The 21,534-nt window shown below is 47.5% G+C and overlaps 1 protein-coding gene across 1 annotated transcript; it reads left to right on the top strand.

Annotated features, from left to right (window-relative positions):
* Positions 1-438: 438 nt before the first annotated feature.
* Positions 439-20,476, top strand: LOC117346324 (zinc finger protein RFP-like). The gene is made up of 5 exons (XM_033915724.1): positions 439-1,204; positions 11,910-12,032; positions 16,720-16,742; positions 19,022-19,161; positions 19,653-20,476. The coding sequence occupies exons 1-5, from the start codon at positions 797-799 to the stop codon at positions 20,162-20,164; spliced, it is 1,206 nt and encodes a 401-aa protein (XP_033771615.1). The 5' UTR covers positions 439-796; the 3' UTR covers positions 20,165-20,476.
* Positions 20,477-21,534: the final 1,058 nt, after the last annotated feature.

Here is a 21,534-nt window from a genome sequence, read left to right as displayed (position 1 = left end):
CCATGCCTAGGAAATGACATTGGAGGAAGAGCCAACGCTGGCGCGAGCAGCAGGTTGGCGGTGATGCTCGGGCCGGGAATGTTAAAGAGGTAGAGGAAGGGAAGAGGGCACATGCGTATGGCAGGAGGAAGCGAGGAAGGTGCAGGTGGGGGCAGAGAAGAGAGTAGGGGAGGTGTGTGTTGCACCACTGATCCCTTACCTAATAATTACTAGCATCCTGTTTGCTTTTTTTTTTTTTTTTGCCACAGCTGCACACTGGGATAAAAGAAAACAGAGAGGAAGAGAATAAATTGTGAAGGAAGAATAAAGACAGAGAGAAGAGGAAAGGGAGCTATTACAGAAGAGAAAGAGATGAAGTGAGGAAGAAAAGATTAAAAAAAAAATGAAAGAAAAGGGAGAGGCAGAAAGAAATTAAGAAGGAAGACAGAGAAAGGAGGATAGAGAGAATAGTGATGGGGGAAAAAAGACATGGAAAGGAAGAGGATGAGGGAAGGTCAAAGAGATGACATGGGAAGAAATGAGAGATGGAAATTAGAAGATATGGTGAGAGACAAATGAGGACAGAGGCAAAAGAAAGGAAGCAGTTAAAGAACAGAAAAAGAGATTTAGGACCAAGGAAAATGGACAAAAGGGAGAGGAAAAGAAGAAATTGGTAGGAAGAATGAAAACAGAATAAGTGATTTCGATAGAGGCGTGTGGAAGGTAGAGTGAGAGAGACACCCACATTTCAGAGATGTGATTCTTCATTTAAGGGTGTCGGCAACAACATCACTCCTTTCAGTCACTAGCGAGAGCCATGCCTGGGAGGAGCCCTGCCGTGCAGAGCCTCTGCACCGACCTGACCTGTCCTGTCTGCCTGGAATACTACAGCGACCCGGTGACTCTTGCCTGTGGCCACAGCTTTTGCTGCTCCTGCATCTCCCGATGCTGGCAGATTCCATGCGGCAGTTTCTCCTGCCCGGTGTGCAGGCAACACTTTGCCCGGAGGACTCTGGAGAGGAACTGGCAGCTGGCAGAAGCAGTCCAGCACCTCCACGCACAGCAAGCGCAACCATCCAAGGGGAGCGGGTGCGCCAAAAGACAGCAGAACTTGAAACTCTTCTGCCAAAATGATGAAAGCGTTCTCTGCGCAGTGTGTGACCGATCTCAGGATCACAGATCTCACAGCCTGATCCCCGTAGAGAAGGCTGCGCAGGAATACAAGGTGCGTTGGTATCTTTATTATCAGTCAGTGGCATAGCGAGGGTGAGAGGCGCCCAGGACGATGCACCGCTCCCATGCCCTTGTCTTGACCCCTCCCCTGCTGCTTCCGCCGATTCCCCCTACTGCACGCGTATCACCTTCTCCCGTACCTCTAGGGAGCAACAAGAACTTTAACATGCTCCTCACGACCCCGCCGTCTCTACCGCTGATGTCACTTCCTATGCGCGGCACCCAGAAGTGATGTCATCAGGAAATGAACAACTAGAGGTATGGAGGAAAGGGGGGAGGGCGCACACGTGGCAAGGAGAGGAGTGGGTGGAGGTGGGGCCGGAGAGGAGGAGGGGAGCTGGCACCCCCACCAGCTATGCCACTGATCAGTGTGTCCCGGGGACACCGAACTCATTCTTTGATCCCCATAGAGGGGATTGACTAGGTGGCTGATGCCCTATATCAGTGTTTCTCAAGTCAGATTTTCAGGATATCCACCATGAATATGCATAAACTTAATTTGCATATGCTGCCTTAATTTGCATATGCAAATTTCTTTCATGCCTATTTATGGTGGATATCCTGAAAACCTGGCTGGCAAGGGGATACTCCAGGACCAACCTGAGAAACCTGATTATTATTCAATGTAAACCTGTCGGTGTCTCGCAAACTTTGCAAAGCCGCAGCACACTAAGTGTGGCGGCCATTGCCCAGAGGGCATCTGGGAGCGCGCGGACGTCGATGCGATGATGTCATGTACATGCGTAAAACCAAAAGCTCTGTGGAGGAAATGATGCTCAAGATGTAGGCTTTATTAAAAATGCAAATTAAAAAATCCACATAAAAGTATCTTGGAACCAAACCTCTGGAAGCTATCGGATCCGAGATACTTTTATGTGGATTTTTAATTTGCATTTTTAATAAAGCCTACATCTTGACCATCACTTCCTCCACAGAGCTTTTGGTTTTTGTCAGATTCCTTTCTTGTGGAGCAACAAGGGTCAGTTCTTTGTCTGCATCACGTACATGCGTGACATCAATGTCCATGCATGTGCGATAGCCCTCCACATGGGGCCCTGAACCACCAGTGGGGTGGGGGGCACTTGGTGGGAGCGTCGGCGCCCGTCCTCTTCTCCGCCCAACTGCTCCTTGTCCACCCCACCTCCACACGCGTGCGCCCCTTCCCTTTCTTCGTGCCTGTTTAACGTTCACGGCGTGAGCAGCAACCCCAATCTCGCGTTAGCGTCGGCTCGCACTCTGACAACACTTCCTGGACCCGCACCTAGGAAGTGACATTACAGGAAGAGCCGACGCTGATGTGAGCAGCAGGTTGGGGTTGGAGGGGACAGGGAAGGAGGGGGCGTTGAAGGAGCAGATGGGGTGGTGGCGGCGCCTCTCACCCTTGCTACGCCACTGGTTGGTAAATAGAGGAGAAGGGTACAGATATGAGAGATTTTGCCTGCGATATAAAACCCTAATGCGGCTTCATAAAAGGGGGAAGGGGGGGGTAAGTTAAGCGCCTAAATCGGCTAAGTGTGCCAATCTAGGTGCTTAACTGTAGGCGTTTTTTATAGAATCAGGGCCCGAGTGCTTTATTAAGGCCTTTGCCATTTCATACACTGAGCCCCTTTGTTACTTCCCTCTGTATTGCCCAGGAAAAGCTCCAGAGGCTGCTGGACCCCGTGAGGCCGAGGATAGAAAATCTTCAGAGCCTTCGTTGTGAGGAAGAGCTGAGGAGCAGGATGCCGAAGGCGGGTGGGAATTTGGGAAATGACTGTAGTACAGACTCGCACTTATTATCATAGGGAATCAGTCATTGTCAATACAGTACCAAGTAAATATCGATGCACCGTGACTGCATGATATTGAGAGCCGCTGTGTCAACAATCCAAAGGTATTTATTCAGATAGCTGCCGTTATCTATATAAATATGCCTTAGCCAGTGATGGCCGTGAGGCATTGAACAGCTCTGTCCAGTTAATGCCACCTCAGCATTATTCATAGAAACATGGCAGAAAAAGGCCAAATGGCCCGTCCAGTCTGCCAATCTGCAGCATTCACTATCTCTTCCTTTCCTATTGGCTAAGGCTCTTTACACCTGCATTGTGATGTCATAGAACTTTATGGGTATAGAAACTTTGTAACATGATGGCAGATAAAGGACAAATGGCCCATCTGGTCTGCCCATCCACAGTAACCATTATCTCTTCTCTCTAAGTAAGAGATCCCACGTGCCTATCCCATACCTTCTTGAATTCAGACACAGTCTCTGGCTTCACCACCTCTTCTGGGAGACTGTTCCACGCATCTACCACCTATTGTGTGAAAAAAGTATTTCCTTAGATTACTCATCCCTGTTTTCCTCGTTAGGGTCTGCCTTCCATTTTCTCAACTACTCTTTTGGCTATCACTGCCTCTTCCACTTCACTATTGAACCACACTGGCTATGGTTTGGAGGTTCCAGAGTTCAACTTTCTTCCTAAAGGTGGCTTTCGGAATCCCACCCACCACCTGCACTTTCTGATGTTGTTGAGGTCTGTAAAATACCAAGGGGAGTGGAATAGAAAGGGTACATGTGAATCACATGTTTACTCTTTCCAAAAATTCTAGGACTAGGGGGATATGATGAAGCTACTAAGTAGTAGATTTAAAACAGACCAGAGAAAATATTTCTTCACATAACATGTAATTAAACTCTGGAATTTGTTGCTGGAAAATATGGTGAAATCAGTTAGCTTACGTTTAAAACAGGTTTGGATACTTTCCTAAAGGAGAAGTCCATAGGCCGTTATTGAGATAGCTTGGGGAAATTCACTGCTTATTCCTAGGATAAGCAGCATAAAATCTGTTTTACTACTTGGGATCTAGCTAGGTACTTAGGACCTGTGTTGGCCACTGTTGGAAACAGGATACTGTGCTTGATGGACCTTCGCTCTGTCCCAGTATGGCAATTCTTATGTTCTTATCTGAGCCAAGTAGAGGATAACCAAGCCATTGTGACATCACTGATGAGGCTGGCTCTTAGGCATTGGTGGAATGAGGCACTACGACAACACACAATCTCAGCTCTTGAATGTTGCTACTCTTTGGGTTTCTGCCAGGTACTTGGGACCTGGGTTGGCCACTGTTGGAAACAGGATGCTGGGCTTGATGGACCTTCGCTCTGTCCCAGTATGGCAATTCTTATGTTCTTATGTGAGCCAAGTAGAGGATAACCAAGCCATTGTGACATCACTGATGAGGCTGGCTCTTAGGCATTGGTGGAATGAGGCACTACGACAACACACAATCTCAGCTCTTGAATGTTGCTACTCTTTGGGTTTCTGCCAGGTACTTGGGACCTGGGTTGGCCACTGTTGGAAACAGGATACTGTGCTTGATGGACCTTCGCTCTGTCCCAGTATGGCAATTCTTATATTCTTATCTGAGCCAAGTAGAGGATAACCAAGCCATTGTGACATCATTGATGAGGCTGGCTCTTAGGCATTGGTGGAATGAGGCATTATGACATCACAATCTCAGCTCTGGAATGTTGCTACTCTTTGGGTTTCTGTCAGGTACTTGGGACCTGTGTTGGCCACTGTTGGAAACAGGATACTGGGCTTGATGGGCCTTCAGTCTGTCCTAGTATGGCAACTCTTATGGTCTAATACAGTTCTGATTTCTATCACTGATTGCCTATTTATGACCTCAGGTGAACCACTTTATCTTCAAGTGCCTTAGCTATAATGCTGTCTATTTAAGCGATTTGTCCAGACAGCAGTCTCTTCTGATGCCACTGGATTCTGTAGCCTTTGATCTCTGGCATGGTATGCGATGTGTACCTTTGGCATGTGCTTATTATCCTTAGTCATCTCTCAGCTATCCAGCTGTTACCAGATGATTAAGGATCAGCACACATTGTAGTGATTTCAAATCAGGTGCTCAACGGGAGTGATTCAGAAACACCCTGTTCAGTGGCGTAGCAAGGTTGAGAGGCACCCGGGGCCCCTCCCTCATCTCTGCCCCCCCCCCCCACACACTGCACATGCCTCCCCCTTTCCTTCCCCCTAACCTCTAGCTCTTCACCACCCCAAGCAACAAGAACTTCAATGTGCTCCTCAGGACCCTGTCGTCTCTCCCGCTGATGTCACTTCCTATGCGCAACACCCGGAAGTGATGTCAGTGGGAGAGATGACGTGGTGGTGAGGAGCCCATCAAAGTTATTGCTCGCGGTGGTGAAGAACTAGAGGTACGGGGGAAGGGAAGGGGGGCACGCACGTGGCGAGGGGAGGAGGGGTGCCGGCGCCCCTCCCCCCTTACTACACTACTGACTCTGTTTCATATCAAGCAGCGTTAAGGGGTAAGGATTTAGAACAATTGCTTTTGCTTACTGGCACTTATGGAGAATTTAGGAGACATCTAAAAACATATCCCTTTTTGAAGTATTTAGGCAGCTAATTTGTAAAAATTTTATTATGCACTATTTCGATCATTTTAGTGTCTCTAATTATTGGCTTTTAACTTTTTTAGTTCTATTCAACTTCTTTTGTTGGTTTTTTTTTTAAATTTAACTACTGTAAACCGCATAGAACTTTACGGCCTTGCGGTATATAAATTGATGATTATTATTATTCCGAGAGGGGAACCTGCATCATAATCGTTTGCATATACAGACTGAGTTTCATCTAGCCAGGATTGTCAAACTCAATGTGCATTTTCATTGGATTTCACCCATTTAATTTCCAGAAAGTTATTTTACCTCCAGGCAGACGGATGAGTGGACAGAAGACAGATGTTTCTCCACCCCTTTTAACTAATTCTTTACAGATTCTATGGGATTGAAAAGCATTGTAAAAAAAAAAAAAGGACAAATCCATAAACAATTATTTTCCCAGGACAAGCAGGCAGCATATTCTTAATGCATGGGTGACGTCACCGACGGAGCCCCGGTACGGACCTTTTTAACTAGAAAGTTCTAGTTGGCCGCACCGCGCATGCGCGAGTGCCTTCCCGCCCGACGGAGGAGTGCGTGGTCCCCAGTTTCTTCGTTTCCGCGGAGCGAAGAAGACGCATGTGTTTTCAACAGCCGTTGAAAAACTATTTTCTGCCTTCCCGCTCGCGTACTTTTCATTTTTTCAGTTTTTTTCCTTTCGGATCCCGTTACTTTTCTTAAAAAAAAAACTCGTTGAGTTTTCTTTATTTTTTCGGGCCGGCCCCGGCGGGGCTTGTTGCCACCATACAGGCCTCCGGCTTTGATTTTGCGGAGGCCATGTTTCCCTTCATGCCCCCTCAACCGGGCTTTAAGAAGTGCCAGCGGTGTGCACGCCCGATCTCCCTCACCGACCCGCACAATTGGTGCCTCCAGTGCTTGGGTCCAGAGCATCGGGCTGACACCTGCACCCGCTGTGCTACGCTTAAAAAGCGTACTTTGAAAAATAGGCAGATCCAGCAAAATATTTTGTTTGGTACCAGATCTGCCATGGAACCGGCTGCGACGTCGACGGCACCCCAAAAGTCGGCACCGACGACATCGACACCACCGGACCCTTCCTCGGGGCCGTTGGACCCAGGTAAGCCGGCTAAGAAGCCTCCCACTTCCCTTGAGCGCCCTCCTGCCACAGTTGCGACACCGGCCCTCCCGGCACCGCACCGGCCCTGCAAACGCTCCACTCCGATCTCGGTGAGTGCCTCATCATCGGCCTCCTCATCGCCGGAGCGTAGAGCGGCACCTATGGTACCGATAAAGAATAAAGCGGTACCGGTGCCTCCCCTGGATGACCGCATCGCGGCCATACTCCAAACACAGTTACAGGAGCAGCTGCAACAACAGCTCCAGCAACTGTTGCCGGCGTTGCTGGCACCGCACCTTCCGGTACAGGACCGGTCCGAGCCTCGCACTGTCCCATCGGTGTCAACCCCCTCGGTACCGATTAATACCTCCATGCCGGTGCTCTTGGCAGAAACACCTACAGTGCATACCCGTGATGCTGCCGACCCTGTCCGGTCCCAGGAACAACATCGGTCTTCCTCACCCGGTACCGCCTCGGTGCGCTCAGGCAAATCTCTCTCAAAGACCCGCCATGCCGAGCCCCCCACACCGATGTCCAAACGTATGCACCCCGACATTAGGGACCCGGACTTGTGGGAAGACTCCCCTCACGGTACCGAGGAAGACGCTTCGTCAACCGACGAAGAACCCTCCATGACCGACACCGTATCAAAACCAGAGCAATCCTCTTTCTCCAAATTCCTTAGGGAGATGTCAGCAGCTCTTTCCATTCCCTTAGAGTCCGACTCTAAAATGTCTCAAGCTTTCCTCGATGCCCTAGACTTTGAGCAACCTCCCAAAGAATTTTTGAAGTTGCCCGTCCACGACATCTTACGGGAAACTTTCTATAAAAACTGGGAGGCTCCCCTCACTGTTCCTGGAGCCCCTCGTAAATTGGATAGCTTGTTCCGGGTTATTCCAATCCCAGGATTTGACAAACCTCAATTGCCCCACGAGTCCCTCCTGGTGGAATCTACTTTTAAAAAATCTCAGGGTTCCAGTGTATATGCCTCCACCCCTCCTGGCAGAGAGGGAAAAACCATGGATAAATTTGGTAAGCGCCTTTTCCAAAATGCCATGTTAGCCAATAGAGCCAACAACTACACCTTCCACTTCTCCTTCTACATGAAGCATCTGGTGCAACAGCTCTCCTCCTTACAGAAATATCTTCCTGAACGTAAGGTCCCTCTTTTCCAGCAACATATTTCTAGCCTCCTCCAACTCAGGAAATTTATGGTTCGCTCCATCTACGACTCATTTGAGCTGACCTCTCGCGCATCTGCCATGGCGGTGGCCATGCGCCATTTGGTATGGCTGAGAGTCTCTGACCTAGACATTAACCACCAGGACCGCCTGGCGAACGCACCTTGTCTGGGTGATGAACTCTTCGGAGAGTCCCTGGACTCAACAACCCAGAAGCTCTCAGCACATGAGACCAGGTGGGACACTCTGATCAAACCTAAAAAGAAGACTCCACCTGCTCGCCCCTACAGACAGCAGTCTTCCTACCAGCGCAGGTTCTCGGCCAGACCTCTCAACCCGCCCCAACAACAGCCTCGCCGACCTCGTCAACAGCATCAATCTCAGGCTCGCTCACAGTCTCACCAACCTGCCAAGCCTCTACCTCCGTTAAAACCATCTCAGCCCTTTTGACTTTTTCCTCCAGGGCATAGCCAGTCTCCCACCATCATTGCCTCTTCCTCAGCCTATCGGAGGTCGCCTCCAAATCTTCCTCAGCCGTTGGTAGGTCATCACATCAGACCAATGGGTCCTCAACATCATTCGCCATGGCTACTCTCTCAACTTCCAGACTCTTCCACCAGACCATCCTCCCGTAGAGTCTGCTTCTCACTCCTCCCAAACCCCCCTCCTCCTGAGGGAGGTCCACTCTCTCCTTCTTCTCAATGCCATCGAAGAAGTGCCTCCGGACCAAAGGGGTCAGGGATTCTACTTCCGCTACTTCCTGGTTCCCAAAAAGACAGGAGACCTCCGTCCCATCCTCGATCTCAGGGACCTCAACAAGTGTCTGGTCAAGGAGAAGTTCAGAATGCTCTCCCTTGCCACGCTTTACCCTCTTCTCTCTCAGCATGACTGAGGCCTACACTCACATCCCAATCAATCCGACTTCACGTCGCTACCTACGGTTTCAGATACAGCACCGTCACTATCAGTACAAAGTGCTACCTTTTGGCCTCGCTTCATCGCCCAGGGTGTTCACCAAGTGCCTTATTGTGGTGGCGGCCTTCCTCAGGTCTCACAACCTCCAGGTGTTCCCCTACTTGGACGATTAGTTGGTGAAAGCACCTACGTCTCCACTTGTGCTACAAGCCACTCATCACACCATCTCTTTCCTCCATCTCCTGGGGTTCGAGATCAACTACCCCAAGTCGCATCTGCTTCCCACACAGCGACTTCAGTTCATTGGAGCAGTTCTCGACACCACACTGATGAGGGCGTTTCTCCCCTCCGACCGTCAACGGACCCTGCTCCACCTCTGTCGTCAGGTGCTCCTTCATCACTCCATTCCAGCCCGACAGATGATGGTCCTCCTGGGCCACATGGCCTCGACGGTCCATGTGCTTCCACTGGCGCGATTCCACCTCAGGACACCTCAATGGACTCTTGCCAACCAATGGTCACAGACCACGGATCTTCTTTCTCATCCCATCTCTGTGACATTGTCTCTTCAGCAATCTCTTCAATGGTGGTTGAACTCCTCAAATCTTTCCAGGGGTCTACTCTTTCATCTACCCCCTCACTCCATGATCATAACCACGGATGCCTCCCCCTATGCGTGGGGAGCTCACCTGGGAGATCTACGCACCCAGGGACTCTGGACCCCTCAGGAGCGTCAACATCACATCAATTTCCTGGAACTCAGAGCCATGTTCTATGCTCTCAAGGCCTTCCAGCACCTTCTCTACCCTCAGGTTCTTCTCCTGTGCACAGACAATCAAGTCGCCATGTACTACATAAACAAGCAAGGCGGCACCGGATCTCGCCTCCTTTGTCAGGAGGCTCTCAGCATCTGGACCTGGGCCACGGCCCGCAATCTCTTCCTCAAGGCTGTCTATATCCAGGGCGAACAGAACTCCCTGGCGACAATCTCAGCTGCATCCTTCAACCTCACGAGTGGACTCTGGACCCTTCCACACTCCACTCCATCTTTGCTCGCAGGGGCACTCTGCAGGTGGACCTCTTTGCAGCTCCTCACAACCATCAGCTGCCCCAGTTCTGTTCCAGACTCTTCTCTCCTCATCGTCTGACCCCAGATGCATTCCTGCTCAACTGGACGGATCGGTTCCTCTATGCCTTTCCTCCACTACCTCTGATGTTGCGGACGTTATCCAAACTCCGCAGGGACAGGGCCACCATGATTCTCATCGCTCCTCGGTGGCCTCGCCAACACTGGTTCTCCCTCCTGCTCCAGCTCAGCTCCAGGGAGCCCATTCCTCTTCCTGCGTTTCCTACTCTACTTACGCAGCAGCATCGGTCTCTACTACATCCCAATCTGTCCTCGCTCCACCTGACAGCTTGGTTTCTCTCGGGCTGACCTCTCCAGAGAATCTGTCTCAGCCCGTCCGTCGCATTTTGGATGCCTCCAGGAAACCGGCCACCCTCCAATGTTACCATCAGAAGTGGACCAGGTTCTCCTCTTGGTGTCTACTGCATCACCACGATCCCACCTCATTGGCGGTGGAAATTGTACTGGACTATTTGCTCTCTCTATCTGATGCTGGCCTCAAGTCCACCTCAATCAGAGTCCACCTCAGTGCCATCACTGCGTTTCATGAGCCTATCCTCGGAAAACCGCTTACGGCTCATCCTCTAGTTTCCCGGTTCATGAGAGGCCTCTTCAATGTCAAACCACCTCTGAAGCCTCCTCCTGTCGTCTGGGACCTGAATGTGGTTTTATCAGCCCTCATGAAACCTCCTTTTGAGCCTCTTGCCACAACTTCGCTCAAACTTCTAATATGGAAGGTGCTTTTCCTCATTGCCATCACCTCTGCCAGGAGGGTTAGTGAGATGCATGCACTGGTCGCCGATCCACCGTTCACTGTTTTTCACCATGACAAGGTGGTTCTGCGTACCCATCCTAAATTCCTTCCCAAGGTGGTCTCAGCTTTTCACCTCAACCAGTCCATTGTGTTGCCTGTCTTTTTCCCTAAACCCCATTCTCATCCTGGGGAACAGGCGTTGCACACGCTGGATTGTAAGCGTGCCCTCGCATACTACCTTGACCGTACCAGGGCTCACCGCTCGTCCCCTCAGCTCTTTCTGACCTTCGATCCTAACCGTCTAGGTCGTCCTGTCTCTAAACGGACGCTTTCCAACTGGCTTGCTGCCTGTATTGCATTCTGTTATGCTCGGGCCGGTCTCTCACTGGAAGGTGCTGTCACGGCCCACAGGGTCAGAGCTATGGCTGCTTCTGTGGCTTTCCTCCGTTCCACACCCATCGAGGAAATCTGCAAGGCTGCCACTTGGTCCTCAGTTCACATGTTCACTACTCACTACTGTCTGGATGCCTTCTCCAGACGGGATGGACACTTCGGCCAATCTGTGCTACAAAATTTATTTTCCTAATGGCCAACCATCCCTCCTCCCTCTCTGTTAGCTTGGAGGTCACCCATGCATTAAGAATATGCTGCCTGCTTGTCCTGGGATAAAGCACAGTTACTTACCTTAACAGGGACAGCAGGCAGATATTCTTACGTCCCACCCTCCTCCCCGGGTTGGCTTCTTAGCTGGCTTATCTTAACTGGGGACCACGCACTCCTCCGTCGGGCGGGAAGGCACTCGTGCATGCGCGGTGCAGCCAACTAGAACTTTCTAGTTAAAAAGGTCCGTACCGGGGCTCCGTTGGTGACGTCACCCATGCGTTAAGAATATCTGCCTGCTGTCCCTGGATAACACCTGTTACGGTAAGTAACTGTGCTTTAGCTACGTAGTCTTGTCAGGTACTTATGGCCTGGACTGACCATTGTCAGAGACAAGATTCTGGAGATGATCGACTTTTGGTCCTACCTGATATGGCATATCTTCTTCAAACAATAAAGATGAGCACTATATTTCTCTTTATGCCCAACACAGAATAAAGTGGAAAGTGAGAAAAAGAAGGTTACTGTAGGGTTTGCGCAGCTGCGTCAGCTCCTCGATGAGCAAGAGAAGATCCTGCTCACCAGGTTAGACGCAGTGGACACAAAACTTTCGAAAACAGAGAGCAATGTTGGGAGCCAACTTTCCACAGAAACTTCTTTCCTCCAAAAACTGGTCCAAGACGTGTCGTAAGCCAGCGGCCAAATTTCTGAAGGTAAGAGAGGCAGTGTGCATTGATGAATCAACGGCCCTGCACAGATCCTGGACCGATAAGGGCCTTTATTTTACTTAATTTTATTTTTATATTAGTTTTTTTGCTTTGCTCCATTGTTGAGGATTCAGTTTAAGTGTGCCAATGTTGTTTTTAAGAGTTTATATGGGATTTATTTCCTCCACTGTTTCCTCTCTTTTAATTCTTACGTCTTCAGTCTATTAGGAACATAAGAACATAAGCAGTGCCTCTGCTGGGTCAGACCAGAGGTCCATCACGCCCAGCAGTCCGCTCACGCAGCGGCCCATCAGGTCCAGGGCCTGTATAGTAATCCTTTATCTATACCCTTCTATCCCCTTTTCCTTCAGGAAATTATCTAATCCCTTCTTGAACCCCAAAACTGTACTCTGTCCTATCACACCTTCCGGAAGCGCATTCCAGGTGTCCACCACCCTTTGGGTGAAGAAGAACTTCCTAGCATTGGTTCTGAATCTGTCCCCTCTTAATTTTTCCAACTGCCCTCTTGTTCTTGTAGTTTTTGAAAGTTTGAAGAATCTATCCCTCTCCACTTTCTCTATGCCCTTCATGATCTTGTAAGTCTCTATCATGTCCCCTCTAAGTCTCCGCTTTTCCAGGGAAAAGAGCTCCAGTTTCTCTAATCTTTCAGCATATGAAAGGTTTTCCATACCTTTTATCAATCGTGTCGCTCTTTTCTGGACCTTCTCGAGTATCATTACAATGCCAGCATCTATTAGACCTAGAGCTATCCAACTTTTGTAAACGAACTGGGATCCAAAAAGCTCTGTACAACAAAAAGAACCAAGTTTGTCTCATAGATGCTGACCTTGTAATTTTTAATCTCCAAGACCAAAGTCGTGGCCATTGAGAAGCAGAAATTTGGTGCTTGATCTCAATGCTCCAAATATCCCTAAGTTCAGTTTTTTGTTTATGTAGTATTTAAATGTATTCTGAGGGTAGATTAGGGGCCAGAACTAGTATAGAGTATTGGATGTCCTAAAATAAATCTTCAGCTGTAAACCGGGGATGGGGAGAGGCTTACATCTGAAGATTTATTTACAACATCCAATACTCTGCACCGGCTTTGAGCGTTGTCAGGGGCAAAACCCAGATATGTCCTCTCTTAATATCTGGATTTATACATTAAAAAAAAAAATGGTCTTAGAGATATTTGGAGCATTGAGATTAAGCATCAAATTAATGCATCTCAATGGCCACGACTTTGGTCTTGGAGGATAAGATGTACAATGTCAGCATCTATGAGACAAACTTGGTTTTTTATTTTACATAGAGCTCTATGGACCCCTACACGTTTACATAGAATTGATAGCTCTAAGTCTAATAGATGCTGGCATTGTCATCTAGAAGCAGGGACATTAGATCATCTTTTATTCTATTGTCCATTCATATTAACATTTTGGAAATCAATTTGGCCCCAAATAAATAGGATGTTAGAAAATCCAGTAGCCTTGACATATGATACAATTCTATTTGGTACATAAGAACATAAGAACATAAGCAATGCCTCTGCTGGGTCAGACCTGAGGTCCATCATGCCCAGCAGTCCGCTCACGCGGCGGCCCAACAGGTCCAGGACCTGTGCAGTAATCCTCTATTTATACCCCTCTATCCCCTTTTCCAGCAGGAAATTGTCCAATCCTTTCTTAAACCCCTGTACTGTACTCTGCCCTATTACTCCCTCTGGAAGCGCATTCCAGGTGTCCACCACTCGTTGGGTAAAGAAGAACTTCCTAGCATTCGTTTTAAATCTGTCCCCTTTCAACTTTTCCAAGTGTCCTCTTGTTCTTTTATTTTTCGAAAGTTTGAAGAATCTGTCCTTCTCTACTCTCTCTATGCCCTTCATGATCTTATAAGTCTCTATCATATCCCCTCTAAGTCTCCTCTTCTCCAGGGAAAAGAGACCCAGTTTCTCCAATCTCTCAGCGTATGAGAGGTTTTCCATCCCTTTTATCAAGCGTGTCGCTCTCCTCTGAACCCTCTCGAGTAACGCCATATCCTTCCTAAGGTACGGAGACCAATATTGGACGCAGTATTCCAGATGCGGGCGCACCATCGCCCGATACAATGGCAGGATAACTTCTTTTGTCCTTGTTGTAATACCCTTCTTGATTATGCCTAGCATTCTATTTGCTTTCTTAGCGGCTGTTGCGCACTGTGCCGTCGGTACTACAATGAGAGCCCATAGTCAAATCTCATCAAATAACAACAAACTTTTATTTATAATGACTGGAATAGCAATACAGCAAATTACACGTAATTGGAAAAATTGGGACAGATTGAACTATAATTTCTGGTGGAACTCAGTTTGCCATATATATAAGATGGAACATGCATTTGCAACACAAAAAGGATATATGAATAAGTTCAAGAAGATTTGGGGACCATTAACAGAATATTGCAATATTTGAATTTCATTTTCCCATGATAAGAAAATAGTATAAAGAAGGAGGGGGGGAGGGGTTAAGGGGAGGGAATTATTCTCTTTATCATATATTATAAATAAAATATTATAATAGATGATATTCTTACATGAAAATAACGTAATAAAGGGAGGGGGAAAAGGTTCATATTTAAATAATAATTGATAAAATCATTATAATATATATATTGTATAACTTTATAAGAAAAATAATTACAATTATATGATATATAAAACCATAAGAAAAATAAGACAAGAAATGTTATATATAAAATATATTATAAAAATATCAAGTGTATTGTTAAGATAATTGTATGAAAATTTATGACACTTGTTAAATGGAAAAAAAATTCAATAAAAAAAACCTTAAAAAAATAAAAATAAAGAGGACTGTCTGGCTGCCCGGACTTTCCAAAAAACAGTAGTTTGTCTGGGTTTTGAAAAGCCCCGACCTCCCAGCTGCGTCTGGAGGGCCTCTGAGCATGAGCAGATGATGTCGCAGGCATCCGCACATGCCCGGAGGCCTTCCAGACGCGGCCCGAAGTTCAGAAAAGAAAGACGAGGCTTTGTGGGGGCAGAACAGGGTGGGGGGCCACGTGTCCGAGGTTTCTTTGTGGGAAAATCTGGTAGCCCTGGCAATGCTGTTTGTTTAGTCAAGGGCTGCAGAATTGCAGAAGAGCGGGAGGCCGTCTGGGATGAGGCTGTGTTGTAAGGGGGCAGCGGACCAGCACATGCTAGGGTTATCAGATGTCTGGATTTCTCTGGACATGTCCTCCCTTTTGATGTCCGGACGGCTTTTCAAAACCTGGCACTTGGTCTGGGTTTTGAAAAGCTTCAATCAAATCGCCGTCGGGCAGGAGGACATCCTTGCATGCGCGGATGCTCTTCTGCCCGATGAGAGCAGGCAGTGGGGAGCAAGACTGGGGCATGTGGGTGGACTGGGTACGCCTGAGGGCGGGTCTAGGGGGGTCCAGATTTTCCCTAGCACATGCCTTAGTAGAGCATCTCCGTGTCGGAAGATGCCTAGGAGAGGGATGACTCATTAGTTTCAGTAGTCCTTATTCCAGTATAAGCCCAGAACTATTTTACAAACCTAGACAGCGTCGGATGACATAGGCAACCCGGGGGACCCTTGATACAGCACAGACGGTGCGAAACATGTCGGGCCATGTTCCCAGGGTTTAGCTGGCATAAGATAAGTACACTGAACCTCAGCATTTCTTACTATTACCTAATAAATTATTTATTTAAACATACTATTTAAACAAAAAGCACTTATAAGTGAATGAAATAGCCAGTGGTGATTGCACCACGTAATTTCTTCCCGCAGTAACAAGATATTACAGCGGTGGAGTGGTGGGACTGAGGCTTTTTCATTTATCCACTCATGAGGCTGCACTTTTTATAATAGGAGAGGGATGAGGCAGTCATGTATTTTTTTTTTTTGGTCTTCACAAATATAGAACCCAATACCTATGTCCCCATTTCTTCTTCTATCTACCAAACTGCAAATGGTATTTAAACAGCTACCAACTACCTAGAGCTATTTGGCTTGGTTTCACCCTGAGAGATATATATTTTGGCTAGCTTGAGACAGGTCCAGCTTTGTTTCAATGAGATTTTACTCCTGAGATTTTCTGTAGACCTCCTGCTTTTGCAGAAACTGCCAGGAATTTGGAGAGCTGCAAATGGGTGTCAGGTCAAAAGCGCGCCGGGACAAAGGCGCGCGCAGACAATTGAGCGCAGCGTGGAGGCGCATGCCGCAGAAAATTACTGTTTTTATGGCTCCGACGGGGGGGGGGGGCGTGAACCCCCCCCCCCACTTTACTTAATAGAGATTGCGCCGCATTGTGGGGGTTTGTAACCCCCCACATTTTACTGAAAACTTCACTTTTTCCCTGTTTTTAGGGAAAAAGTTGTTTACAGTAAAATGTGGAGGGTTACAACCCCCCAAATCTCCCACAATGCCGGTGCGATCTCTATTAAGTAAACTGGGGGGGCTCCCCAACAAAACCCCCCATCGGAGCCCCTAAAAACTGTAATTTTCTTCGGCGCATGCCTCCGTCTTGCGCTCAGTTGTCGGCGCGCGCCTTTGTCTTTCGCGGGGTTGTCTATGAACCCTGCAAATGTCTATTTTTTTGCCTGGAGTCTTCCATGCAAATAAGAGATTTGAGGACGGTTACATTGAATTGACTTGTTTTAATCAAGGATTTTTGTTGTTTTTGCTTCTAGAATGTAAAGAGCACCATCATGAGGTAGGAATTAGAACTATTTTTTTGCCGTTTGTAAGTTCTTCATTTTGGCATCTTTCTACGTTCAACATGGCATCTTTCTGAAGCTACACATTTCTGCCACCTTATCTTTCATGAAACTGTGGTCGATTCATTTCTTGTAGAACTGCTTCCATCATCAGCTGTGAGATTTGGAAGAAGTGAGAGGCATTTCTTTGGCTGCTTGTCAATAGGTTTCAACATGGTTGGTTAAATGGTTGCTATTTCTTTCTTTCCCCCCTCCCAAAGTAGTTCCACTATAACTGCCCTACAGACTACAAAGGTTTCAGGAGTAATCTAACCCCTCTTTTACAAAGCTGCACTGGCGGCTGCCACGTGGCAACAGCCCCGAAGCCTCTTTAAATCTCTATGGGCTTCGGGGCCGTTACTGCAGTGGCCCGTGCTAAACGGCTTCGTAAAAGAGGCCCTAAGGAAAAACTTTTTTACAGAAAAGGTGGTAAATGTGTGGAACATAAGAATTACCACTGCTAGGTCAGACCAGTGGTCCATCCTGCCCCGCAGTCCGCTCACGTTGCGGCTCCCAGGTCAAAAACCAGTGCTCTGAGTTCAGCCTCATCTGCGTAGGTCCCAGTTTAGCAGGAACTTGTCCACCTTAGTCTTGAAATCCTGGAGGGTGTTTTCCCCTACAACAGACTCCCGGTCGAGGTGGTGGAGACAGAGACTGTATCTGAATTCAAGAAAGCCTGGGACAGGCACATGGGATCTCTTAAAGAGGAACTGATAATGGCTGATGGACAGATTGGATGAGCCCTTTGGCCTTTATCTGCCATCATGTTTCTATGTTTGAATTTGCAGAAGGGGGTAACCCAGCTGCTCAGGCCAGGATTCTTCTGTTCCAGAGCGTTTCCAGTTGCAATTGTCTCCCCCAAACCTATTTCTATATTAAATGGTTTGATGCCAAGGATAGCCCAAGCTTAGGGTTACCAGATTTTTGCTGGGCAAAAAGGAGGCATGGCCCTGCCTCATTCCATCCCACAACCTCCTGTCTTTAGGCCATGACTGGAGAGCATCTGCCCCTGTGTGAATGTGACTTGGTGACATCATGTGCATGTCACCACATTGCAACTACGCATGCACAGATGCCCTCCAGATGTGGCCCCGAGCTCAAAGCTTTTCAAAACCCGGACAAAATGCCGGGTTGTGAAAAGCCATCTGGATGCCTGCCGTGTCCTCTAAAATCTGGACATCTGGTAACCCTAGAACAGCTGATTTGCACTGAGGGTAAGTCAAAAAAACAAGAGGACAACTGACCCTGCCTATGGCCTCACTCATTTCCCACCCCCAGCTGAAGTCGTGTTAGGGTTTTTAAAAAAATAAAATAAAATAGTTGGCCATGGCAGTAAAAGCTCCAATGCTCATAGGAATTCTATGAATGACACAGCTTTTACTGCTGCAGCCTGCGATAAAAAAAACCCAAACTACGGGACCCCGCCGGGTTCAACACCCGCAAGGTCGGACGGACCCCCAAACAGGGCCTGCCCAAGCTCTGACCGGCCAAAAACTGGGACTAGAAACCCCCTAAACCAGGGGTCTCAAAGTCCCTCGTTGAGGGCCGCAATCCAGTCGGGTTTTCAGGATTTCCCCAATGAATATGCATGAGATCTCTGTGCATGCATTGCTTTCAATGCATATTCATTGGGGAAATCCTGAAAACCCGACTGGATTGCGGCCCTCAAGGAGGGACTTTGAGATCCCTGCCCTAAACAAATTCCAACAGCCCTGTCAAGGGAGATGGGTACAGCTCACTCAACACCTGCTAGAGACTGAAAGACTGATGTAAATAGAGAAGGGAGTATATTATATACTGTCCCACAGTTTTGTTTTCAGTCTCCACCTGCTGGTCATGATTGGATATATACCCATTCGTAAAGATTAACCTCTACTGGTCTGGAGAGTGCTAAAGAAAGGGGCAATTTGTACTTGAAATAGTTTGCACAAGATCATCAGAGTGATATGAACTTTGGCTTTCCTGCTTGTGGCAGGTTTCCGGGTCTTCACAAGACACAGCGAGTCCTGTAAACCTGCAACAAGCACAATGCCAGCTGCAGCAACCCTGGAGAACATCTGGCTTTCCTGACTCAGGTTGCGGCTCTAACTGGGTTCCTCTTCCACTCCATTTCACTAAACAACTAATCAGAAAGGCTTGATTTGAAAATAATTGAAATTAGGTAGACATTTTGGTGGAGCACATTGTGAATGCTGCCTGCCTGGATATCACAGCCGAGTTTTCACTTTCTTCTAAGGTGTGAAACTGCGAAGCTTCCTCTGCCAAATGTAACCCTCATTCCAGATAGGAGCAACACCTTGGTTCAGTGCCCACATCAGGACAGCCAGCTCTTTTCTTCCCGTATTCTGCTAAAGGAGATCAGTCAGCATTTCAAAGGTAAAATCACAGGCAGTGGTGTAGCAAGGGGGAGCGGCTCCCCTTCCCCGTACCTTAACGTCTGTGTGAGCAGCCACCAACTTACTACCCACGTCAGCTTCGGATAAGTGGCGGAACAGCGCTCCAACATCACTTCCTAGGTGCGGGTCCTGGAAGTGACGTCCGAGAATGCGCCAATGCCAACACGGCCAGCAAGTTGGTGGCTTTTCGCACCAAAGTTAAAAAGGTACGGGGAAGGGACACACGTGCGGCAGGGGGAGATGTGGGGAAAGGGGGGTGCCAGCACCCCAAAGAAGATGGCACCTGGGGTGGACCCCCACTCCTCCCTTACTACACCCACTGAGCACATGCATTGCCACAATTTATATTGTCAAACTGATCCAGGCTTGTGTTCTTGATTTTATCATTGGCATTAAGCTTTCTCTCCCAGAAGCTGAGCTGGGGTTCTAACATATTCTCACTTTTTTTTTATATTCCCCCCCCCCCCAAAGCGGATGTGACTCTAGATGGAAAAACAGCCAATCCTTACCTTGTTGTATATGAGAACGGGAGGAGGGTGAAGCGCTGCGACACTAAGCAAGATGTGCCAGACAATCCCGAGAGATTTGATTCCGACCCCTGCGTCCTGACCTGCGAGGGCTTCACCTCAGGGAGGCATTACTGGGAGGTGGAAGTGGAAGATGGAAGGCACTGGGCCTTGGGAGTCACCAAAGCATCTGTGAGGAGGAAAGGCGGGGTTCGAGCTACCCCAGAGGAAGGCATCTGGGCCATAGGCCTGTTCTGGAACCAGTACAGGGCCCTGACCTCTGCTGTGAACCACCTCTCCCTGAGTCAGGGACTCCAGAAAGCGGGGCTTTTCCTGGACTTTGACCTGGGGGAGATCTCATTCTATAACGCTGAAACCATGGAGCATATCTACACATTCTACCATAGGTTCACTGAGAAAATCTTCCCACTGGTCTGGGTGTGGTCCACAGAAGCTCGGATCAAACTGAGCCCCTAAAAATCAGTAATTAAAAAATTAAGAGAAAACTGAACTTACTTCACTGTGATCGTACCTGTTCTATTGCCGAAAATATTAGACAGCTTGAATATTAATTGATATACACGTGTATATCTCTGAGCTGCAATTTATGAAGTTCTTATTCCTCATTGGAGTACTATTTATTGGGCTGTACAGACAATTACTCTATCCAGAGCCACTCTGCTGCAGTAAGAAGTCCCTTGAACTTTATTTTTATATACCGCAATACCAAACAGTTCAGAACGGTTTACAGAGGAAGAGACTGTAGACAGACAGCGAAAATACAAAAAACCCCACAAAAAACAACCAAAAAAACCAACTTTCAAAATTTCATTAGCATGTTAAGATTAATCGAGTTTATCTGGGAGCGTTTTAAGAATACGTCAAGGCAGAAGTGGAGTCAGAGAAATTTATCAAAGAGATAAGTTTTGATTGACTTCCTGAAAGTTTGATAAGAAAGTGCGTTTGAAATAAAGTTGGTTAAACATTTATTCCATTTGCTTGCTTGGAATGAGAACCCAAGTCTAGCATTGTCTTTTCACCAGTTTCTCTGCCTTTACTTCTGTTAGTCCAATACAGCAGAGTCAATATTAAATGCAATTTAACCTGCTAGAAACCTGGTCGGTTAAAGCACGTGCTGGGAATAACCACTTTGCACCACCAAAAGTAACTGGTTATTTTATTTTAAGGTCAGCACTTGGTTGGTTATAATCAAAGTGGTTCATGTATTTTAGACAGGTGCTTATTTTGTACCTGGGGCAATAAGTGCTAAGTGACTTGTCCTGAATCATGAGGAGCTGCAATAGGAATCAAACTCGCCACCTCAGGATGCTGAGGCAACTGCTCTAACCGCTAGGCCAAGGTCACGGCGTAAAAGTTACACAGGGGCCCCATAGCTGGTTAAATGTTGAACATGGTACTTCAAGTGCGTAGGTATTGGCTGGCTCCACAAACCCGGAATGTCAATGCTGGTGCCTCGATGTAGCCCAACGTTGAATTTCTGGATTTCATGCCAACAGCAACATGCTGATCACAGCTAGCTGAATATCAGGCCTATCATTTTCATATCAGGTGGCAAAATGATGTAATGTTACCGTAAGTCATTTTGTAAAGCTTGTAGGTCTTAAACATATACCTATTGGGCAGGCTGAACGGACCATTCAGATTATCTGCTGTCCTTTATGGTTATCTCCAGCTTTTCTCAAGGTTTATAAGTTAATTTACTAGCTCTTTCATCTGTTAAGCTGCAATTGACTTACGAAGGTAGATAAGGGATATATGTCTTTTTAGTGTAATATAATATCCTTTATTTGGGTGGTTAACTCCTAGATCAGACGCTGGTGAGTAAT

This window comes from Geotrypetes seraphini, chromosome 12, assembly GCF_902459505.1.
Source record: "Geotrypetes seraphini chromosome 12, aGeoSer1.1, whole genome shotgun sequence".
Taxonomy (NCBI): Eukaryota; Metazoa; Chordata; class Amphibia; order Gymnophiona; family Dermophiidae; genus Geotrypetes; species Geotrypetes seraphini.
This window is presented reverse-complemented; position numbering and strand designations above follow the sequence as displayed.